Source organism: Cygnus atratus, chromosome Z (genome assembly GCF_013377495.2).
Source record: "Cygnus atratus isolate AKBS03 ecotype Queensland, Australia chromosome Z, CAtr_DNAZoo_HiC_assembly, whole genome shotgun sequence".
NCBI classification, from domain to species: Eukaryota; Metazoa; Chordata; class Aves; order Anseriformes; family Anatidae; genus Cygnus; species Cygnus atratus.
The window spans coordinates 27,133,404-27,155,539 of NC_066396.1; the positions used below are offsets into that span (position 1 = coordinate 27,133,404).

Genomic DNA, 22,136 nt, shown 5'->3' on the forward strand with positions numbered 1-22,136 from the left:
GCAACTCCATTGTGAATTATCATCTCCTACAAGCAAATATTTCAATTACAGACAAAAGCTAAAAGAAGGCTGCAAGGCTGCATTTCTGAAATGTCAGGAAAGAGCTGTGTCAGTTAAAAACACGTGCTCTATGCATTTCCATGAAATACCATCTCTCGCATTAGCTGGTAAATAATGCCTGCTCCTGGAAAATACTCACTCTCTCAAAGTTAATCAGTACTGCTTGTATAAACCATCGATGATGATATTTAATAGTGATATAATACCCTTAAGTCAGTCATTACCACAGTTAAACTGACAGCTTATTAACTATCCTCAGTCTTGCCTCAGGGCTCTTAACTGCTGGCTAAAACTGATTTTCAGGGGGATTATACTTACATAAGGACCAGAGAGGGTCTAAATTAAACTGTGTAGGGTTTGTTGCTAGGCAGATGAAAAAGTAACCACTTAAGTTCTCTATAATGTATTAGCTCCCCATCTTAAAGACTCCTATGGGTGATGCTCTCAGAAAACAAAGTTAGTGACTGCAAGGAAGTATTTTCCACAAAAGTTACACAAAAATAGAAATAAAAGTACTTCTCAATGATTTCTTCTTTGACGCTCCAAACAGATTTAATTAAAAGAAGTTTGTCTCTACTTACTGCCTCCATTATAGAGGGAACAACTAAATATAGAAACTGAAGCTGTAGCAGAACAAGATGAACATTTATCATTCTATTCTTGCAGTAAACTAAATCACTTCATAATATTCACTCAGAAGCCCAGCATTATCTTGCATTTCTTGGAACAGAAACTCATCATTTGTTCTTGTTAATGAAAAGATCAGACAGAGCCACTATTACTGCTTTTATTAGAAAATGTAAATAGTCATAAAGTCATAAATCTGAGTGTACAATTTCATTTAAAAATGAAATCTAGCTGACAGTCCTCTATGAGCTGGTGTGCAATGTGGCTAAGGAAACAGATGAAGATGATAGAGAATATTCATTACTTGTTACTAATACATTTTCTTCATATTCTGGAGGTGATTCAGAGGAGAGAGACAGCATTGGTAAGATATCTGAAGGTGAACTGCATCCAGAAATTGTACATATAGCTTCATAGTCTCTAGCAGCAACTGTTCTATCATCATCTGCAAGCTGTGCTCTGTAAAACAAAACTGCATATTAATATAGCGCATTTCTCTATAGCAAGTGAAAAGTGAAATTACTCTTGACTTACATGAACATACATGTATGCACACTCCCTAAAAACCCCTAAAGCAAAGAACTTATATAGGCATTAGGATTTCACTCTGTGCGCTACATTATGACTCAAAAATTCTATTACTTCAGATGGAAGGACAAACAAGCTCCTTTCTAATTCACATCACAGCCTGGCTTATGGGTATTAGCTGCTTTTGGCAGGGCAATCTTACTAAATCTTTTGATCCTTTGCTCCTAATGTATCTTCCTTTTTACAGTCTATCAGTCTATTCTCCTCTTTTATGAGAGACTGTTACTAGACTTAGAATTGCATCACTAAAATAGCAATCCCTAGCAGTTTGAGACCTTAAATGAAAGGAAACTTGAATTTTTATAAGTCTTCCAGCAACCCGTTAAGACATTAGGAGTAGCACTCCTGCTCAGAGCCAGAGAAACAAAAGCAACTGTACACCAGACTATTAAGTTCTGTGAAAGTCAAGGACAGCAGTCAAGTAGTCACTGCTTTCCTCTAACCGTCACAGCTAGATGCCAATTGGTTGCACCCACACTGTTCTAGTACGCTGCTCATCTCACCCTGGAGGTGGCCCTCAGCATATTGCTTCAGCTGCTTCCCAAGAAAAGGGAAGAACTCCTCATTCTTTATGCCTTACTCCCAGAGCCAACTTGTACTTTTGTGTGTACATCCGTATCCCCACCAATTCCGCATGTGGTGCGGGAACACTGAGCATAGTCACCTCATCTCAAGTAACAGCATCCATGGAATCATTAAGACTGAGAAAGACCTCCAAGATCATCTTGTCCAACTGTACCGCTACCACCAATATCATCCACTAAACCACATCCAGCCTTTCCTTACACAACCCAGGGACGGTGACTCCACCACCTCCCTGGGCAACCCGTTCCAATGCCTGACTGCTCTTTCTGAGAAGAAATGTCTCAATTTTCAACCTGAACCTCCCCTGGTGCAGCTTGAGGCCATTCCCTCTTCTCCATTGAATATGTATGTTTAGAGGAGAAAGAAGCCACTGACACGACACTTCAGTGTGATAAGCAGGAAGGAGTAAGCACCATTCTAACACAAGCCTCCTCCTCCTCTGTGGCACTTAGGTCTTTGGACATGAAAAGGGTTTGTGCTTGCTTGCTTCAAGGGGAAGATAGAAGAATTTTGATGTAGAATTGATATCAGACACACAGCTAATACAGCTGGTCATGGAACTCACCACCTCATGTGAGCAGAGAAATCTGGAGTACAGTGGAAAGCTGTTAGAGCAATCACTCAACAGCTACAACCATGTGGACAGAGCTAGGCAGACAGGGACTCTTGCAGTGATGGTGCTTCATATTGGGCATAGTCTTGTAGACTAGAGTCATCCCATTGAATAAGCCTCACGCAAGCTACTGACCCACAGATTAAAACTAAACTCATTGGCCCCTCCAAAGCGTAAAACCTCCTCAGTCCTGGATCATTAAGGGCCTGAGAATAAGTTGGGTATATGGTATCTAGCTTTTGGACAGACCTAGTTGAGGCTCCTGGTATGTGGCCTTACAGTAACCTCTTTCACCCTCGATAGCAACCCACTGCTTCTAAGCCACAGGGGTGGGTAGATGTCCCTGAAAATGTGTACAATGCAGGGGACTCTTCAATCAGCCAACTATTCTTACTACCTAAGCCTGGTGGTGGCAGCATCTAGCAAATCACTCTACTCAGGGCATAGAGGAGTAGCTACATGGGGAAGGTACAACACCTTGTTATGAAGTTGGCATTGGAGCCTCGCTTTAAAGCTCCCTGTAGTCTCCTGCTCTTCTCCCACAGTATCAAGGTATTCTTCTGTCTCACCATACTGTCACAGCAGGAACAGGGCAGACCAGCAAGGGCCTTTCCACAAGGCAGTGAAATAAGAGTCGCAGGGAGCACAGTACACATGAAAGTGGCACTCCCAAGGTCATGGGACCTCTGGACAGGAGTCATGAAGTGTTCACCACACTGGTTCTACAGAGGCCTCCTAAAGTCTGGAGGAGTCATCTTCTCTTGGACTGTTTATGGAAGAAATCTGATCTAGCAATAGCTAAATAAGGCCACTGATTTAAGATTTTGTCACAAGTTCATTTCATTAATAAACTTAAAAAAAATAACCCTTATGGAAGATACTTGGTAGTGTGACTCCCAATTCCTCGGATATTTCTATGCCAGTAAATAAGGTATCTGAAATAAGTTAAGCAATAGAGTAGAAAACTTTATAGTGCCTAGCAGAGAGTTAATTTACAGTTATTTTAGAACATGTTGAACACCTTGAGAAATGTCATTTCCAAAAACAGACAAGAAAACAGTCTTACCCATTGTTGAAGATAGATTGGTATGGTGGAGGATTTTCACTTGCAGGCAAGCCACTTGACGTAAGACAATGTGTCACAGTTGGTGACATAGGGTCAGAAAAATAAGGTGGTGGAGGAGGTGGGAATACCATTATTGCATCACCTAGGGAAAAAACACCAATTACTGTCTCTGAAAAAATAAGCATCCTTTTTTTTTTTCCCTAAATGTATCCTAGAACATTTCCTGTCTTTGAAATTACAGTATTTTTACTTGTCTACCTTTTAACATCGAGTGCAGTGACACTACATATAGATTGTTACATTCTGAGCTGCAGAAATATATTGGAGATACATTTTGGGGTAATACTGTTTCCGATTGAAGACATAGCATATTCATAGATGGAAGAATTCATTTAGAAAATTCCACTGGGTGGTTTTCTAGCTATGAGATAAATGTTTTTACTGTTGGCTGTCTTCAGAAACTGGAAGTACAAAGCCCACAGTTATCATTGACTCAATTTAAGGGTAGACAAGCATTCAGCTTTTTCTCATGTATCTAAAACAGAAGTTTTATGAATCTGCCCATACCTATTTCACTGCTATAACAAAAGCATTCAAGTCATGAATGGTTCTGATTACTACTTCATGTGGATTTTGAGTGCCTTGACAGTTCCCCTACCAAGTTACTCAGGCACACTATTAACACAAGTACCACAAAGCTACAGATAAGTAAGTCAGTATTAAATGTACTGTGTAGCATATCTGCCAATTTCATATTTGAGGATTCTTTTTTAATACAATAAGTTGTGCATAATGGATCTCAAGTCCTGTCAGATTAAAGTTGAGCAGTACTATGATTAATCCATTAATCCTTCCTGAGAACTACAGAGTTATCAGAATAACCTATGTATACAATGTATTCATGGGGTTTTAAAAGCAGGGTGATACTCAGGACAGCATTTCCTCCTAATAAACTAATTAAACACAGTATATTCTGCAATTAACAGAAGCACCTTTCATCAGTCAGAGATTAATTGCAAGATCTGGCCATTATTCAGGGAAATACAATACAAGACTTATGAATCACTCTCCTGCTTAGGGGGTTCAGATCTCCAGGCTAAAATAAGTCTCAAATGCAGTCACATAAGTCATTAGACTTATGATTTACACTCTCAGCTACACTCTTTGGGAAAGGAAGTGAGATTAGATTCATTTGTGCCAGACTATGTGGTTTCTTTTACATAGAAAATCAGATGTTGCTTTTAATGCCAAAAGAGGTTTTCTCCTTTTTCACAAGGTAACTGAAGTGATTGTACAGAAAACAAAAGACAAAGCAACTTAAACTCTAAGACTCCACTTTGTCTGTTTGGACATAACAGAGACAACATGCCTATAGACCAAACAAGTAATATTCATAAATGAGTAAACCATTAGTGGAAAGAAAACAAGCTCAAATTAGAAGTTCACACATTTACCCACCTACTGTAACTTGTAAAGATTCAGGGCTCTGAGGATGTTCTTCATTTTCAAAAGATTCTTGGCTGAGATTGAAGTTCTGTTTTTTAACATGAGCTATCACGAAGAAACACAACCCAGTAAACACAATCAAAGGCCCCACGATTTGAAGCGACAGGAATCCACAACCCTGGAGGTTCACATCAGAACTGCTAGTCTGGTTGAGCTGTACAGTGTGCCAACCAGGGCTGCAGCCAGGAACCCAAATGCCCAGGATACTAATTAGCATTCCACTCGTCAAAAATAGGAATCCAAAGATGAGAAACTGGGCAAACTGACAGCTCCCTCGACAGAAAACAAGGCTGTATACTTGCTCATTTTGCAATTGTCTTTGTCTTATATACAGCCTGGCCCTTGATCTTGCCAATAAAAGAAAAACCAAGCCAGTTACAGCCAGCACAGGCCCAGAAGCCTTAAGAACTCCATTACAGTCACTGAAGGTTTCATATGGGCATGACTGTAGAATAAAGACTGAAAGCAGAAATCCAACACAGAGAAAGACTGCTCCAAAAATAAAAAAGAAAAAAGTAAGTTTCTCGTGTTGTCCATTATTTCCTTCACCTCCTGGTGCAGGAACAGCCACTGGATACATTACAACAGAATCTCCTCAAGCAGATAATTTTTTTTCCTGTTGGCATTCAGTGACAGAAAACTACAGTTGATCTGTAAACATGAAAATACACAAATCAAAAGAAGAAAAAATAGCAGGACTAGATACATAATGTTTACTGCTACATTTGCTACTCAACCTATTGGAATTGCATGTTTAGTATATTTTCTGTTTTGCAGTAATGCTGTCATGGAATGAAGGGCCTAATAAAGTTTGTTGCCATTGAATACACACAACAGGTCAAAACTTACTTTAGAGTTACACTGAAAACAACTGTAACACCCCACAATTGCTGATGTACAACTAATGAACTGTTTCTTTAGAGATACAGTCTTATGATTAAGGGGACGTTAATATCAAAGACTGAATACTTGGAACAAGGTGTGGTTAACTTCCCCCTGAACACAAAGCTAGGAGAAATTTCTGTAGCATATGGTAGGAAGTGACAAGCGTTGAAAGAAACAACCTTAATGAAATTGGGTTTAGATGACTACTGGCCTTTTTTTTTAAGCCAAGTAAATCTTCTAATACATACCTTTCAAAGCATGTACATCTTGTTTCTTTTTCCACAGCCACTAGAGACTTTGCAGTTTCTCTCCGTAGGTCACCTTCCTGTCCTACATAACCACAAGAGCAAGTACACAGAGGATTTTTGGTTCTGTTCTGAAAGTGAAAAAAAGCCATGTTAAAGATTGTACTTCAAGTTTCACTGATTCCATAACCAGAGCTGGTACGTGTATCGCTCCCACACTTCCTTTCAGCTTTCCCTGTTTCTGAATCCTTTGTCTATACTCCAAGAAAGCTTTAAAAAGAAATAACAAAGGTGGCTCCCAGAAGGCTTCTGGACCTATCAGCCTGTGGGAGTTCAGATTCAGAAGTAACCAGAATACAGAAGTTAGTGCTGAGGCCAGTAACAGTTTTGTGCATACAGACAACAAATCTGCTGATGTTGACATACCAGAGCAGGGAAAGCCTGACTAAAAATTAGGACAGCGTGGCATTCAGTGAGCTCTAGAAAAAGATTTACTTGTGTCATTACTAACAGGGAAGTTTGTACTGCTCTGACATAGGGATCAGATTGATAGCTGCAACCACTGAGATCTCTGTCCAAGCAGCTACCATCTATCAAGAGCTAACCTGAAATCAAGGGGAATTTCAGACTGGAAAATAGCAAGTTCAGATGCATCATGAGAAAACGGTCTCCTACTGAGAGCAGGAGGTACTTAATCCTGCCCATACTGCAGTGTTTCAACACTGCTCTCTTCCCTGCACCAGTAGTCTCCCAGGACAGGCTTTGTCTGTGACTTGGAAATATCACAAGGGACATCAGACTGGAGCAGTTTGTCAAAAATGGAAGCAGGTAACTGGTTTAATTTGCTGTTTCAGTTAACCTTCAGCATCTCCTCTACCAGTTTCTAGTGCCCTGCTACAAACTGAGACAACTGGAAGCTACAAGTTAAAGTTAGACTGACTCCTCCTTACATATGCCTCAACAGCTATTCCACAAGAAAAACAAAAGTATTCTGTGATTTCTGGAAGCAAACTGTTGAACATGTGTCAGCCACAACAAGCTCCATGTCACTCCCCAGTAACTGCAATGCCCCACTGGGATGAAAACAAAACATAACCATAAAACTCACTAGTCACTCAAATACATAATTATCTAATTATCTGTCTGCAATATAAGGCAATCTATTGAGTCACTTACTTAATGACTTGTAAGAGCAGAATCCCACTTAAAGAAAGGGGTGAACAGATATACAAATGAAGTTACTAGATCTGCTGAACATCAAACAGGACCTCTATCAGCATGAGAAAAGGCAGAGAGCATGCTGGTGACAAGGCACAGTGAGCACAAGACCTGAAAGGCAAGGAAACAGGCTGTTCCACAGCAGCAAGATGACCACTGCAGGAAACAGTCTCCTGACTGGCTATCTCAAACAGCACAAGTAAGGTACATGCCTCAATGAAGCCCATTACTCTGGTCAGTTCATTCATAAGCTATGCTAAGTATTTCTTCCCTATTCTGAGAATAACTTCTTTTTACTATGAATGGTTTGAAAAACTGCAAGTGGGGGCTCCCTTATCATAGAATCACAATGGTTTGGGTTGGAAGGGACCTTAAACACCATCTAGATCCAAACCCCTGCCATGGGCAGGGACACCTCCCACCAGACCAGGTTGCCCAAAGCCCCATCCAGCCTGGTCTTGAACACCTCCATGGATGGGGCATCCACAGCTTCTCTGTGCAGCCTGTGCCAGTGCCTCACCACTCTCAAAGTATTTCCTCCTTATATCTAATCTAGATCTAACCTCTTTTAGTTTAAAGCCATTACTCCTTGCAATATCCCTACAATCCCTGACAAAGAGTCCCTTCCCAGCTTTCCTGTAGGCCCCCTTTAGGTACTGACAGGCTGCTCTAAGGTCTCCCTGGAGCCTTCTCTTCTCCAGGCTGAAGAACCCCAACTCTCTCAGCCTGTTCTTACAGGAGAGGTGCTCCAGCCCCTTGATCATCACAGCCTTCCTCTGGGCTCATTCTAATATTTCTATGTCACCCCCTGCGCTGGGGGCCCCAGATGTGAATGCAGGACTCCAGGTGGGGGTCTCATGAGAGCAGAGGGGAAGAATTCACCTCCCTCATCCTACTGGCCACACTGCTTTTGCTGCCTTGATAGTACTGAGTATTATACATGACTTCACTTTGGAAAAAGCAACTATGCAGGGCAGTAAGGGTAAGAAAAAAAGAATAAAGAAATCTTGATAGATTTCAAACTGAAGACCTTTACCCAAGCATACTTCTAATACTGCAAGAGTTGGAGTCAATTTGAAGGATCTATTTACGAACAGAGAAAATAATTAGGTTGGTCACTCCTTCCTCAATTTCACTGGTCCTTCCCAAAGTGCCTTTTTTTTTTTTCCTAATAACTACCTACATTCCCTGATGACTAGAATTTTTCCTCATTTTCATAACTGATTTGAGCTGGTTCAGAGTTATTGACCTACAAGGGTACTAAATTGAGTAAAGGGCCTCTGAAATACAAGAGCACACAAAGCCCGGTTTTAGACACAACTGTCTTGAGATATTTTTCTGTTGAGGCACATTAACCATTATAGCAGCAATACACTATAATTGAAGAAAAGTCTGAATGCTTTCTTTGCAATTCCCTTTAGGGAAGAAAATATGGAAATAAGTACAAGAAAATTAGGACAAAAGGAAACAATGTGAAGTGGAAAAAAAAATCAAGTGTTTAGTCTTTAAAAAGAAAAATCTAGAGATTTGTTCTCTTTGCTCCAACACAGTGCCTGTTTCTCTTCCACTAATCTTGTTGTTATGAGATTAAGTTAAAACACACATTAGAAATGAAGCATGTGCATATTTTCTTAATTCTCTCAGGCCACAAAAGAAGGAACATTCAGAACAGTCTGTTGTGGCTTTGAAGATGAAAGCCACAGATTTCATGCTGCAAAATCCAAGGGCAGACTAATTTTCATTTGTGCTACCACCAAATTTTAATAGTAAACCCAATGAAAGATTAAGCCATATTTCTTGTGTTTCAAGAAGAACTTTAAGACAGAAGCAAGGCTTATATTGACTATGTGTTTGAAATACTTCCACGAGATCAGGTATCTCCAAATGCATATTGACACAGGGAGGTCTTCACTTCCTATTTACCCCTAGCTTGAAAGCAGACATGAAATAACAGGTCAGAAACTGCTGGCACAAAATTCAACAGTGTAGAGACAGTTAAGTATAAGGGAAGGAGAAACTGGAAACGTGGCTTGTAAAGGAAGTCTGGTTATGAGCTTAACTTGAATGATATAGTGCTTTATCCTCTTGTAAGTCTGGCCTATGACAGGTATACAGAACAGGAAATAACATGGTAATTTTTGCATGTAATGCTTGTGATACAACTTTCACATTATGGATGAGTCAAAGAATTTAAAAATACAAATTTTGATTCTGAAAAGGGGACATGTTGCCTTCTGTTTGACCCTTCAGAGTTTACGTTTTCTAAGATTTCTACTGCAAACATAAGGGCTATAAGCTTACTCTCCCTTACCCATATGAAATTTGATATCCTCATGCAGTCATGAATTCAGGAACTGAGGACTAAAAGAAGAAAAAACATTGGAAGAATTAAAACATTTCTGTCTCTGTTTTATGTCTCCCAGAGTAGGCCCCATTTCTGCTATTTCACTTGCAAACACACCCAAATCTTTTCATGCACAAGGACCATGCTCTTCGGACAAGAGGGAATGGCCTCAAGTTGCACCAAGACAGATTTAGGTTGGAAGTTAGTAGACATTTCTTCTCAGAAAGAGTAGTCAGGCATTGGAATGGGTTACCCAGGGAGGTGGTGGAGTCACTGTTCCTGGGGGTGTTCAAGGAAAGGTCAGACCTGGTGCTTAGGGACATGGTTTAGTGGGTGATATTGGGGTAGGGGGATGGTCGGACCAGTTGATCTTGTAAGTCTTTTCCAGCCTTAATGATTCTATGACCAGGTCTAGTTTATACAATTATTTAAAAGCTACAATATCTAACCCTTTTAGCTGTAGTCCACAACAGCAACTTCCAATGGACTCACAAGCCATCTCTTTCAGATGTTTTCCTTTTAACTGTTTTCACCTCTAATTCCAATTTTGACCTCCTCCTGCAAAGTCGCCACTGTCATTCCATGTTTTTTCCTTCTGGTTTCTAGTAAAACCATGAATCCTGATAGGACAAACTAACTGGAGGGAAAACCTCCCAACTTTATTCAGTTTAACTTCCATGTCACAACTCCAGAGGGCTCTCTCCTTCTTCTTCCTTTGCCTCTCACTCCTTGTATAACTCACTTCTCCATTTACATACAGTATGTCCCCCAAACTGCACTCTTGACAGTCAGCAGAACTATCTTTCTGTGAGCACAGCTGGTCAACCTGAAGTAAATTGGAGTTTACCACCTTTTGCCCCCCCCATGTACCACCCCCTCACCCCAACACAATTTTTAATCACTTGTGTAGGTAAGGGCAAATGCCAATTAGCCTGATAGTACTTTCAGTTTCCTACTATCAAGCAACAGTAGCACTACCAGCACTAGCAAGTTTGCAGATGCTAATCTAACCAATTTGCTCTCATACATATGCAGAGTAATTAGTGCCCAACATTGTTCTCATCTCACATAGCATCTGACATCCCAGGAGAAGAATTTTCAGGATTTAAAAGCTGCACAAAACAATCTCCAAGCATTCAGTGGATGTCACAGAGAGAAACTCTACCAATATGAGTTGACAAAATGATTATACCAGCTCACAATATAAGAAGGGTAACACCGCATTGTTAGTTCTGAGTGTTGAAGGTGGGATAGGACTAAGCATCTGGAAGAGTGCTGGAAAACACCCACAGTAGGAAGTTACAGAAAACAGGATAATCCTGACAGTCTCCAGGCACGTGCGCAGCAGGGATCCTTCTCACCACAAACTGGCAAAGTGTCAGGGACTCTATCCTGTGCCAGAGAACTACACTCCTTTAAGAAGCTGCCAGCTACGATCCCTGTGGGCTACAAAGAAAAATGATTAGAATAGAAGCCGGTCTACAAATGGGCCCTGATCCTTTTTGGTAGGGAAGGGGTCCTTGCACTGATGCCATGGTTGGATGCAAGGATCCCAGAAGGGCACATTGCTACAAACAGACATTTGCAGAACAGTTCAGCAGATGACTGGTTGGGTGCCATGCAGACAGTGAGGATAAAACCCATATTCAGCAAAAACTCTGAAGGATCCCTGGTAGGTAGGATTCTCTTTTACACAGAACACTCACAGCACACAGGAGCTGGGGTGAAGCAGCTCTTGTTTTCTCACCAGTAGGGAGACTAGGTAGAAAATAAATGGAGGTGAGGCCCAAGCACACAGTTAAAACCAGAAGTGACTTTCTTCAGACGGGTAACACAAGGCAGAGCAGTTTATGGCAAGTTCTGGGAGGATCTGTCCCACAGATCTGATCGACACTTAGTGACAAAAGGCACGGGCAAGGAGACTTACAGATCTTTGAGGCGATACGCTTGTGACCATCAAGACGACCTAAGACTCCACAAGCTGTCCAGAGCCTTCCTGTCTGAAGTTTCTTGATGCTGCCCTTGGGCACTAAAACACAACCAACACATGGACAAAACAATTAAGCTCTACTCCGTTCAGGAAAAGCACCATCCCACCAAAGACCCCACCTCACACTCCAGCCTGTCAGACAGGCTCTCCTCCAAGCCACAGAGGATCTCGCAGGGGCGGGACGATGCCTTGAGAGCAGCTCGTGCGTGTAGCAGCGAGAGCCAGGTGGCAGCAAGCCTACCCGGGGCAAGCTGGTCCTCACAGCAGAAGCCTCCTCACCAGCCCCATGCCACCAGCATGGACAGCAGCGTAATTCGCACAGGGCTATGTGATAATTCCCCATCCTCCCACAGGCCCAGAGGTCCCTGCATGAGACAGGCAGGCCCAGGCTCTCCAGGGAGCAGCAGAAGAGGCTCTCTGTTACTCGAGGACACCACCGCCCTATAAAAGCGACGTGCAGAGGACCAGCCACCGCTTCCACCCTTCACCCGAAGGGAGCCAGACCCACACCGACAACAGCAGCACAGCCGGCAGCTGTCGGGTGACACAACACCCCGCACACCCGCCCCACGTAGGTCAGCAGGAGGACGAGACCTCCTCCGACACCCTCCGCCGGAGCCGCCGCTCTCCCCCGCGGCACCGTCCCCAGCCCTCCCTCCCCTCAGCGCGGGGACCACCCGCCATCTTCGCGCCCTCCCGCTCGCTCTCTCGGCAGCGGCACCCCGACATGGCGGCGCGGACCGGCCCCGCACCGCAGCAGGTGCGGCACAGAGCCGGCAGCTCGCTCGCTCCTTCTTTCTTTCTTTCTTTCGCTCCTTCCTTCCTTCCTTCCCAGCGCCCCTTACCTGGCCGGCCCGCAGACAGCTGCCGTGGTTCAGCCAGCGCCGCTATTTAAGCACCTGCGCCCGGCTCCGCGCACCTGGGCGGCAGCGGCGCGGGGCAGGGCTGAGCCGAGCCGCCCAGGGGCCAGGGGCGCGGCGGCGGTGGTGCTGCTGTTGGTGGCTGCTGCGGCGGCACCGCCTCCTCGTCCCCGCCTCCCCCGGTGCCGAGCGCCCCGCCCGGTGGCCGGCGTCGCCCCTCGGTCGACCTGAGCTTCTCCTGTCAGCCCTGAGGGGCGTCCGGCAGCGCCCCGGGGCGTGAGGAGGCTGAGGCGGGAGGCGACGCCATGTCAGCCGCCCCGCGGCTGTGAGGTGACCGCCGGGGCTGAAGGCCGGCCGGAGGGGATCCCTCCGGGATGGGCTTCCCAAAACCGGCCGCAGCCCGCCGGTGTGTTTGCTGCCCGGCTGTGAGGAGAGCCGGCCGGCCGGCCTGCCGTCGTGCGGGTGCCGCTCGCCCCTCACAGCCCTGAGTACGTGGCCGGGGTCTGGCGCACACCCGAAATACGGGTGGTTTTGGGGTGAGGCCGATGAGTGTTGCTCTCGGGAGGGTTGCGCCACACCTGCCATCTCTGGATCCCTTTGGTCACAGACTTCTGTGTGTCCTTGACCTGAGATGTTGGGTTTTGAGCAGGATTCCCCTTGCTTTTCATGGTCTGGATGTGCCTGGTGTTGCTGAAGGTGACACAAGGTGATATCACAGGTTTCCTGCTCCTCCTGTCTACCCTTGGAATTTCAGTAGGATTCTATAGTTAAAGAAAACAAACAAAAAACAAACACACACACACAAAATAAAACAAACACACTTCTGCACACTGGGAAAGTTGCAAGGCATTAAAGATAGGCCAAGCCTAGGACTAAGAGATTTCCTTCAGTGGTGAGTCAGTTCAGGCAGTGGAAATGCGAGGAGATGCTTTCGCTCCAGCTTCCTAGGTGTTGGCAGCGTGGAGGAGGAAGGTGGCTTTGGCAGCAGAGATCAGAGCACAACAGTGAACAGCAGGCTTAGGTGGAAAGGTAAAGAAAAGTGGGAGTAGCTGTGCAAGAGGACAAGGAGCTAAGGGAATAAGGTTGGGATGTACCACTTGTAAGTGCGTGGAGCTGTGGTTGGACCTGAATGACCACAGGACTAAAGCTGCTCCACTGGTTAGGCCCAGACTGACAGCTAGTGAGGTGCAAGGGAAGCTTGGTCTTATGTGAGTCAAAGTGAGACGAGCAAGAGGAAGAGTGGAAGGTGGAATGATGCACAGAAAATAGATGGCAGGAGGAAAAGTGAATGGTTAAAGTCTTGTCTGACGGTGAGATAGTTTTGCTAGATAACACTGAGAGAAAGGGAGATATGTATGTTTTTGGAGGGGATCAGGATTTGGGTTAAAAATAGGAAAACTAAGAGTGAAAAGTCAAAGACTGGGGACTTACTAAGTTTGAGAATACATGTGGGGTGTGAGAAGGATGGGGTAGAAGGCTTCAAGTTTTCTAGAGCTGTAGGTTTCTGGATGTTATTGACCTTCTGTTGTTTGTATGTTTTTATGTCCCAACTCAGCTGCCACCGACTTGAAGGTCAGTTGTGAAAACTCAGACACTGTTGTGAAGGATCCCACGGTAAGGAGAGACTAGGAAGTGATGATTTCTATATTCAGTGAAGAGTGAAGTATTTCAGTAAAGGAGAAATAAAAGGAAAAAGACTTGAAGCAAACAAAAGAAGACGAGCATCATTTGTTATGAACACAAGCTGAAGCTGAAGTCTTGAAAAAAGAGAAGGAGCATCAAAATGCACAGTCAGACTATTTTATAATGTGTGGCAACACTGGCACAAGGAGATTAATTATGTTTATGTGACAGTTTTCTATTATCTGATTCTAGTTCTACTGTTGTCCAATATAGAGCTTTAATAATAGTAATAATAATAAATTATGTGGTGCTTATTTCCGTACTGTCTTGTCAAGCTGAACTTTCTTCAGTTGTCTGGTATCCTTAAATGAGAGGATCACTGTTGTTTTATAAGATCTCTCCCTTTTCTTGACAAAAGTTAGCAATCTTGTTGTTTAGCATCTACATGCAGACAAGATTTCTGTCCAAACCTTTGCATCAGCCTTTCTTCTCCACCCTCCACTTGGTTTTCTCGTAGTGCTAGGTTTCCAGATTTGACACCGATGATGAGAGAAGTCATTTCAGGAATGCCATTCTTCCATTTGTGAGATTCTGATTCAACCTGATTTCAGTTTTCAGTGGATTGAGTGGATTTGAATTCATGTCATATGGCTATAGTCATTAAACTGTAATCTTGAGCCATATCTTGTGATTTAAGATAAGAATAAATTTATCTTTTTATTTATTTATTTGTTTATTTATTTATTTTTTTAGCTTTTCACATAGTAACTGTTTAGTTATAAGTTATGCATATTTTATTTCTGGATACGAAGTGGTAATGTTTGCAAAAATGGAGGTAAATTGATTTTCCCTATACCAGAAAGTACTGAGAGAGTTGTTTGTATAAATCTGGACATGGTTGTAAGACAGTGGTTATAGAAGTTGCTGCTAATGGAGAAAATAAAGTATTTTGGACTGGCATAGAAAGCAGTCCTAGGGCTATGGAAAGCTATAGTGCATTCACAGCTGGAGCGTGACAGAAAACCCAGAACTACCAGAATATGATTGCTTTTGACATAATTTCCAGGCCTGCAGTCAGGAGCACTAGTGAAGGCACCAAAAAGACAGATTACCATTTTGGGATGATGAGCAGGGAAATAGAGTTGTTCACGTTTTATTGGTTGGGAATTAGTCAAGGCTGTTCTGGTGGAAGCAACTATTAAAGCAATAATCTAATGAAATACAAACTAAAATTACTAGCTTGCTACACACACACCTTTTTTATTTTTTATTTTTAAATTAACACACATAAATGACAAAGTCATTTGCGTGATTTCGATTGCCTAATGAGGATGATCTCTAGAAATGAAGACAAGTACCGTAAGGAAAGTTAAGCATATTTCATCTTCTAAAATTCTACAGTGCAGAAGAGAAGTTAATTTGTTATGAGCAATATGAGACTGGTCACAAAAATCACAGCTGTTAGAGTAATCTTTCCTCTTTTGAGATTATACATGCAAAATACAGGACGTGCTGAGATTGTGCTTCAATTCAAAACAATAAATATGCTCTGCAGAACGTATTTAGGTGTCTGAAAACACGGTGAGAGAGTCCAGGCTTTTCTAATCTGGCTTGATGAGAATGCACCCACTCGAGAAACATCTTGTGTTTATAATTCACTGCACACTTGGAAGTTTTTCAGTTCTGTTTTTCTGAAACCATACAAAATCCTTGAATCAAGGCCGGTGCTACTTGCTTTGTCTCAGTGAAATCTGACCTTTAATTGGTATGCTTTGAAACAAGAGCTGTTGAAGAACACATGGAGGTAATGTGCAGCAAATTGTACTTTATAAATTATAACTTGCTTACTGTGACAGTGTGGACCAAACAAAATGATGGCACAAAAGCCAAGATAAACCCAGTTCTCCAACTCCTATTGAGTTCTGTACAGACAGTTCACAGCAAGCACTCAGCATGCATAGTTACTGTGAAGCTCACCCGAATAGCTAAGGACTGTGTGTTTTGGTTTATTTAAGTTCTGGTAGACTCAAAAGGGCTATACTTAGAAATATAAGGATATAAAGATGTTTGTTTTATTAGAATAGTTTTATTAGAATTGTCAATTTATAGGCTGAGGACAAAAGCATCGGTGCCAACAGCCAGTAAGCTTTTGAACCAAACTTAATTAACCCTGAAATAGTTGTTCTTTTGCAGTTGTTTGGCAAATGGTTGCAAAAGAATTGCAGAAAAGTGCAGCATGCTGGCTGCACTGGAAGGGTGTGGGGGGGGTGAATTTGACATCAACACCCTTCTCCCAAAGCAGCAGCAAACTGCTGCTGCCTTGTGCTCATGCTATGCACCCTATTCACCTGTGAATGTCCCTCCTGCAGGAGGAACTGGAAAAGTCCCAACAACAAAACCGACAAGACTGCTTTCTTCAGGGCCTGGGCAAGCCAGGAGTGCTCATGATTTGTCTGTCTGTCACTGCCTCTCCATAAATCTTCTTTCCCACCCTTCCCTCTGTTCCTCTAAGAAGTGTGTGAATGCGACAGTTCAGTTCAGTTTTTCTGTTTGTAAATGAAGATATTTAGAGAGAAGAGGTCATTTAATTAAAGGTTACACATTGACCCTACTAAAAATCAAATAACTTTGTTTTGGCCTGTAGAGGTAGTCCTGTATCTCATGTCTGCATCTTAATTTGTCGTGTTTGCTTATCGTGCTTGTGTCTGATTTTAAGAGGAGGGTGTGGCGGATCCTTCAGCTGGCAGTGTTGGTAACCCTTCACCTGTGGCACTGAAGAGTCACGGCACTGGGATGAGGAAATGAAGGTCAGCCCTGTGCGGGCTGCTACGTGCTGCACCTGTCGGCATAGGTGTTGGCTGCAGACACCTATACCCCGACTGGTGGCCATGCTGCCCGTCTGCCGGAACTGAAGCCTGGAGAACAGTAGAAAACACAATGGGGTACAAAAATGAATCTGTATTCTATAATCAATGTTTTTAACCTGGTACAAGTGGGAACCTTCATTCCATTTGGGGTGCCTCCCCTTCCTACTTCTCCCCTCTCGCTCCTCCCAGCCTTTCTGGGGGAGTCACAAACTCCTCTGGTGCTGGAATGACAGCTGAGGCTCCCTGATGCTGCTGTGGATCTCTTCTCTTCCTGCATGTAGCAACTCAGTGGCTGGGACATTTAGGATGGATGTGGGAGTCCCTAGTCTGTGGCATTCAGTTAGGATCTAAACTGGGATCTTATATGTACGTGAAACGCTTAAACTGGATAATGCCGGACTGTGGCTGGGTGAAGTAACCAGGTTGTTGTTGCTTTTGAAGTTGTGTCCCCCTGCCCAACTCTGGGGAGACCCAGAGTTGAAGTGAGGTGCCATTTAGGTACCTAGTGACTGTAACATCCAGGTAATTCAAAGAAAGATTTAGATGCTGCCAGGAGGATAGCACAGGAGTGTGATTCGAGGGAAACACTGTCTTCTTGCTCATCTTTTAAACAAGTTTACTCCAACTGTTTTCCAGACTACTCCTTTTTTAATTTAATCCTGACTATTCCAGAGAGGTGCTTTTAAGTGGAACATAGAGAATATATTGGAGGCAAGTCACTGCAAGCTCTCTGGCCTGTCCAGGTCTCTCTGAATGGGACTTGCAAAAGGTACACCCAGGCACAGCCCTCTGGTGTACCACACCTCACAGTTTTGTGTCATCACCAAACATGCTGAGGGTGCACTCTGTCCCTTCATCCAGGCCACTGATGAGTGAGTTGAACAGGTCTGGACCCAGTACTGACCCCCCCGGGGGTACTGCTAGCTACAGGCTTCCAACCAGACTGCGCCGCTGATCACAACCCTCTGAGCTCTGCCATCCAGGCGGTTCTCAATCCATCTCACTGTCCACTCCCCTAACACACAATTCCTGAGCTTACCTATATGAGGGTGTTGTGGGAGATGGTGTCAAAAGCCTTGCTGAAGTCAAGGCAGACAACAGCCACCGCTCTCCCCTCATCTACCCAGCTAGTCATTCTGTCATAGAAGGCTCTCAGATTGGTTAAGCACGATTTGCCCTTTGGGAATGCATGCTGACTACTCCCGATCACCTTTTTCTCCACATGATTAGAGATGACCTCCAGGATGAGCTGTTCCATCACCTGTCCAGGGGTGGAGGCGAGGCTGACTGGCCTGTAGTTTCCTGAGTCCTCCCTTCTTGCCCTTTTTGAAGGCTGGCGTGGCATTGGCTTTCTTCCAGACCTCAGGCACCTCCCCTGTTCTCCACAGCCTTTCAAAGCTGTTGGGTAGTGGAGTACCGATAACATCTGCCAGCTCCCTCAGCGCTTGTGAGTGTGTCCCCTCCAGGCCCATGGATTTGTGGCTATGATGTTTGCCTAAATGATCTCTAACCTGATCCTCCCCAGCCAAGAGAAAGTCTGCCTTTCTCCACACTTTCTCTTGTGTCTGAAGGGTCTGGGATTCCTCGGGGCTGGCCTTAGCAGTAAAGACTGAAGCAAAGAAGGCATTAGTTAGTGTTTGTGAAGCTCTTGAGAGCAGAGGATACTGTGTGGAATTTGCTTCTTTATGAACCAACCAAATGGTTAAGTTACTGCTGATTACGTGTAGGAGGGTTGTTCTCAAACAACAAAAAAATCATTATAACAAGCCCACTTAGTATTCAGAGAGGAGGACTTTTGTAGGGAAATCCAGATTTCATTGGGTTCCACTGTGCAAGATCAGCTATTTTTTGAGGACAAATAAAAACAGTTACGTAAAGTTCAGCTTGCTTGCTGATAAAACCAGGCTGTAAACTTCATCACACTGGACACACTTTCATGTAAAGCATATCCCTGGTAGTGTTTAATGGTGCTTAAAGTAGCTAAAGAATCCAGAATAAAGCCCTGTTAGTCCTATACAGGTTCAGTTCACCTTTCTCTTAGAGTGCTGTTGCCGTACGTAGAGTTTTGTCTTTCTACTTATGTTCATGTAAACTGTAATGAGTTCACTCCTTAGACTTTGATATTCTGAAACAGACTCACACCATTAGTGCCCTGTTTCACTCATTTTGCAAGTCCCAGGGCTTTTTTAATATTCTTCATATTGGCTTTAAAGTAAGTTTAATGAAATTATGTTAAGATCATCTCTAATGTAATAAAGCAAAACAAAACAAAAACCAGGGAAAGATAACTTAACCATGGCCAAAACCTTCACCTGATTATAAATGAAGCATTATTATTTTTTTTTTTAGCTAGGATTCTTGCCTGAAGTGATTTATTTTTTTTTTTTTGGTAATGTTTCACATGCTTTAACTAATTATTTTGATATAGATGCAGAAATTTTATTTCTGTACAATCTAACAATTTGTTCTCCTATATTTTGGACACCATAATCAAAGAAGAAAGGCAGATTACTGATTCTTCTGAGCATGGCAAGTGTATGACTTCACATGTATATACCCAGGCCCTGAAGCTGAAAGGCTTTTTCTAACCTGTAGGATGCTGTAGGATACACACCTAAGCTACATGTCTCCCCATGTGTCAAGTGATTTAAAGAGCTTTGCAGCACCACAGGCACTTGGCATTTCTCAAACTCAGATTTCTCTTGTTTATTCAGGAAGCTTCTGGCCAGAGGTAATTTCTGAAAGCCTTGAGATAGAGAGAAATGGAGGTGGTTGGGATAGGTGCCACAAGGAAGTATTTCTTGATATTGATTGTATCTTTATTCTGAGATATGGTCTGCAGTTTTACACCGTGAGTGACTCCAAGCAGGTGATTGTTGATAATACTTGTGTTATCTGGATAAAGATTCCGGAAGCATAAGAAAAAAGTGACAAGGAGGTTGCTTCTGCTGACGTTTGTGTCTTCTCTGCACTGTACTTAGCTATAGTGCAGTGTATAGAATTTTGTGGATAGAGCTCTAAGTTAAGGGATAAGAATGTTTGTCTTCGTCCCATAATATGGGCTTGTATCACATCAGATAGCTTCATCTTCCATGAGAGCTTACTAGGGTATGAGACAGACACTAACACACTGGGAGAAGATGAGTGAAGACTGCAGTAAGATTCTTGGAGAAAGAAGCAACAGAATTGCATTCTGTCCAAATTAAAAAAAAAAAATCTAAGCATGTTAATATGTAGGGTAGAGAGTGTTGCTTCTGTTGTGGATGACTGAGATTTAGGAAAGGATGTAGGTGGGGTAGTTTGGACTAAGTGAAACTGAGGAATTACCTTTTGGCAGGAACTCCTAGTCACTCTGAAGTTAACCTTGTCTCCAAAACTCTTCACATAGGCAGATCTGTCACAGAAGCCTGTATCTTTTTTTGCAGTCATTGCAGCTGAAGTAAAAGATGCCAGAAATTCCATTTCATAGATGTGAAAAAGACTAAATGTACCTCACTATTCCACTGAGGTCAAGACAGTGAAACCAAGGTTTCTCCAGGTAATTGGTTTCTTCTTAAGAAGAAAAACACAAAGGAAGCTGTTGAGGCTGGAGCTTCAATCAGGTAGGCATGAAGAAAAGGGAGGGAAACGGTAAGATAGGAGTAGTAGCTAAATATATACTAACTAAACTAATGGAAACTAATGGAAAGCCAAAAGCCAATATAGCCTGGAGGAATTTGCATTGGTAGGTGGTGGAATGACGGTTTCCACAGAAATCAGTCTTTGTTGGATGTTTTTGTTAAGACTAACATTTTTATTTCCAGGGAGTTCATTAATTTAGTAAGACCTCAGGTGTTTGTCCATGCTTTGAGCAGGTGAAATGGCTCGATGATTTCTGGGGTTCCCTTCCAGCCTCACTTCTTCTGTGGTTCTGTGAAGATCTGCTGGTTTATAGTCAGAAGTTGGCACTGTATGTCTTTTAAAAACAGTTTAGGAAAGTCCTTAGTTATCCCAAAGCAAGAGGATATTTTGTCCTAATTATTTATTCCTAAAGCCTCTTCATGCCTATTTTGTGTGATGACAATGTGGTCCAAACTGTTTGTACATGAGATCTAGCTTATCTTTTGTACTCCGGCCTTTTGTCATCTGCAAACATTTATTTTTTTAAACTTCAGCTAATCGGAAAAATGTTGAGTATTATGAAGTTTGCAGGAATCCAGCAGAAATGCACTTATAGTTGATTTCTTTTTTAGTTACACCTTAAGGCTCAGTTTTTAATCTATTGTGTGTGTGTATTGTTGTAAATTCTACATTACAATTATTTGGACTTTTTTTTTTTTTTTTTGTACCGGTGCAATGTTAGCTTTCTTCCAATCTTCTAATACTTTCCAGCACTTAAAGGCTCACTGAAAGGAAAATTAATCGTTCATAGCATGGCTTATCCAGCTTCCTAAATTCTTGGATGTGTTTTTTATTTGATCTGCAGGTTTAAAAATATTTAGCTTGATGATTTTTTAACATTCTCTTAGGTACTGCTGGATTGCAAGGTATTTTCACCATGTGACTACATAACCTAGGTGTCCTTTACGAAATGCGACAAAACGATTATTAAACATTTTTTAAAAAATGTTTTTTGTTCTTACAGATTCTGGTATTTCCATTTAGTAAGGGTCCAGTAACACTGTGGAAGTTCAAAGATTTTTGTTGTTTTTCAGAACAAACTCCTTTCCATCGCCCTCAGTTAAACTACCAACATGGACTTCCCTACGCCCTGTGTTTATTTGCTTTTCTTATCAACCTCTCATAGTTTATAACTTCTGGTTTTACAGCCACTATTAAGAAAAGTCTCCCATTATGCCATCTGAGCTAGCTGCTTCAGTTCCTCTCTCTGGCTGTGGTTTAGTGAACAGCGGAACCAGGCTTAGGATGCATTGCAGCTGAAAGGGGGAGATCTTGTTCCCTGCCCCTTCACTGCTCTTGGATGGGGAAATGCCCGTGTGTGGTGTTTGCCAGCCCCTGCTGGCTGGTTCAGCTGGCTAACCTACCAACAATCTCTCCCTCTCTCTTTTTTTTTTTTTTT

At 42.7% G+C, this 22,136-nt stretch overlaps 1 protein-coding gene across 2 annotated transcripts; it reads right to left on the minus strand.

Moving 5' to 3' along the window:
* Positions 1-929: 929 nt before the first annotated feature.
* Positions 930-12,718, minus strand: TMEM171 (transmembrane protein 171). 2 transcript variants are annotated; one of them, XM_035565844.2, is made up of 7 exons: positions 12,573-12,718; positions 11,665-11,766; positions 9,705-9,754; positions 6,179-6,306; positions 4,998-5,696; positions 3,540-3,681; positions 930-1,146 (listed from the first exon to the last, which is right to left on the minus strand). In XM_035565844.2, exons 5-7 carry the CDS (start codon positions 5,623-5,625, stop codon positions 930-932), a joined length of 987 nt encoding a protein of 328 aa, XP_035421737.1. In that variant the 5' UTR covers positions 5,626-5,696; positions 6,179-6,306; positions 9,705-9,754; positions 11,665-11,766; positions 12,573-12,718. The 2 variants fall into 2 exon arrangements, with proteins under 2 accessions (XP_035421737.1, XP_035421738.1); XM_035565845.2 differs by lacking the exon at positions 9,705-9,754.
* Positions 12,719-22,136: the final 9,418 nt, after the last annotated feature.

Coding starts and splice junctions, on each gene's coding strand:
- TMEM171 (XM_035565845.2), bottom strand. CDS start 5,625: ATGTATCCAGTGGCTGTTCCTGCACCAGGAGGTGAAGGAAATAATGGA. Junction 3,682..4,997: donor ATCTTTACAAGTTACAGTAG/GTGGGTAAATGT, acceptor TTTTTTCCCTAG/GTGATGCAATAATGGTATTC. Junction 1,147..3,539: donor CAATCTATCTTCAACAATGG/GTAAGACTGTTT, acceptor TTTGTTTTACAG/AGCACAGCTTGCAGATGATG.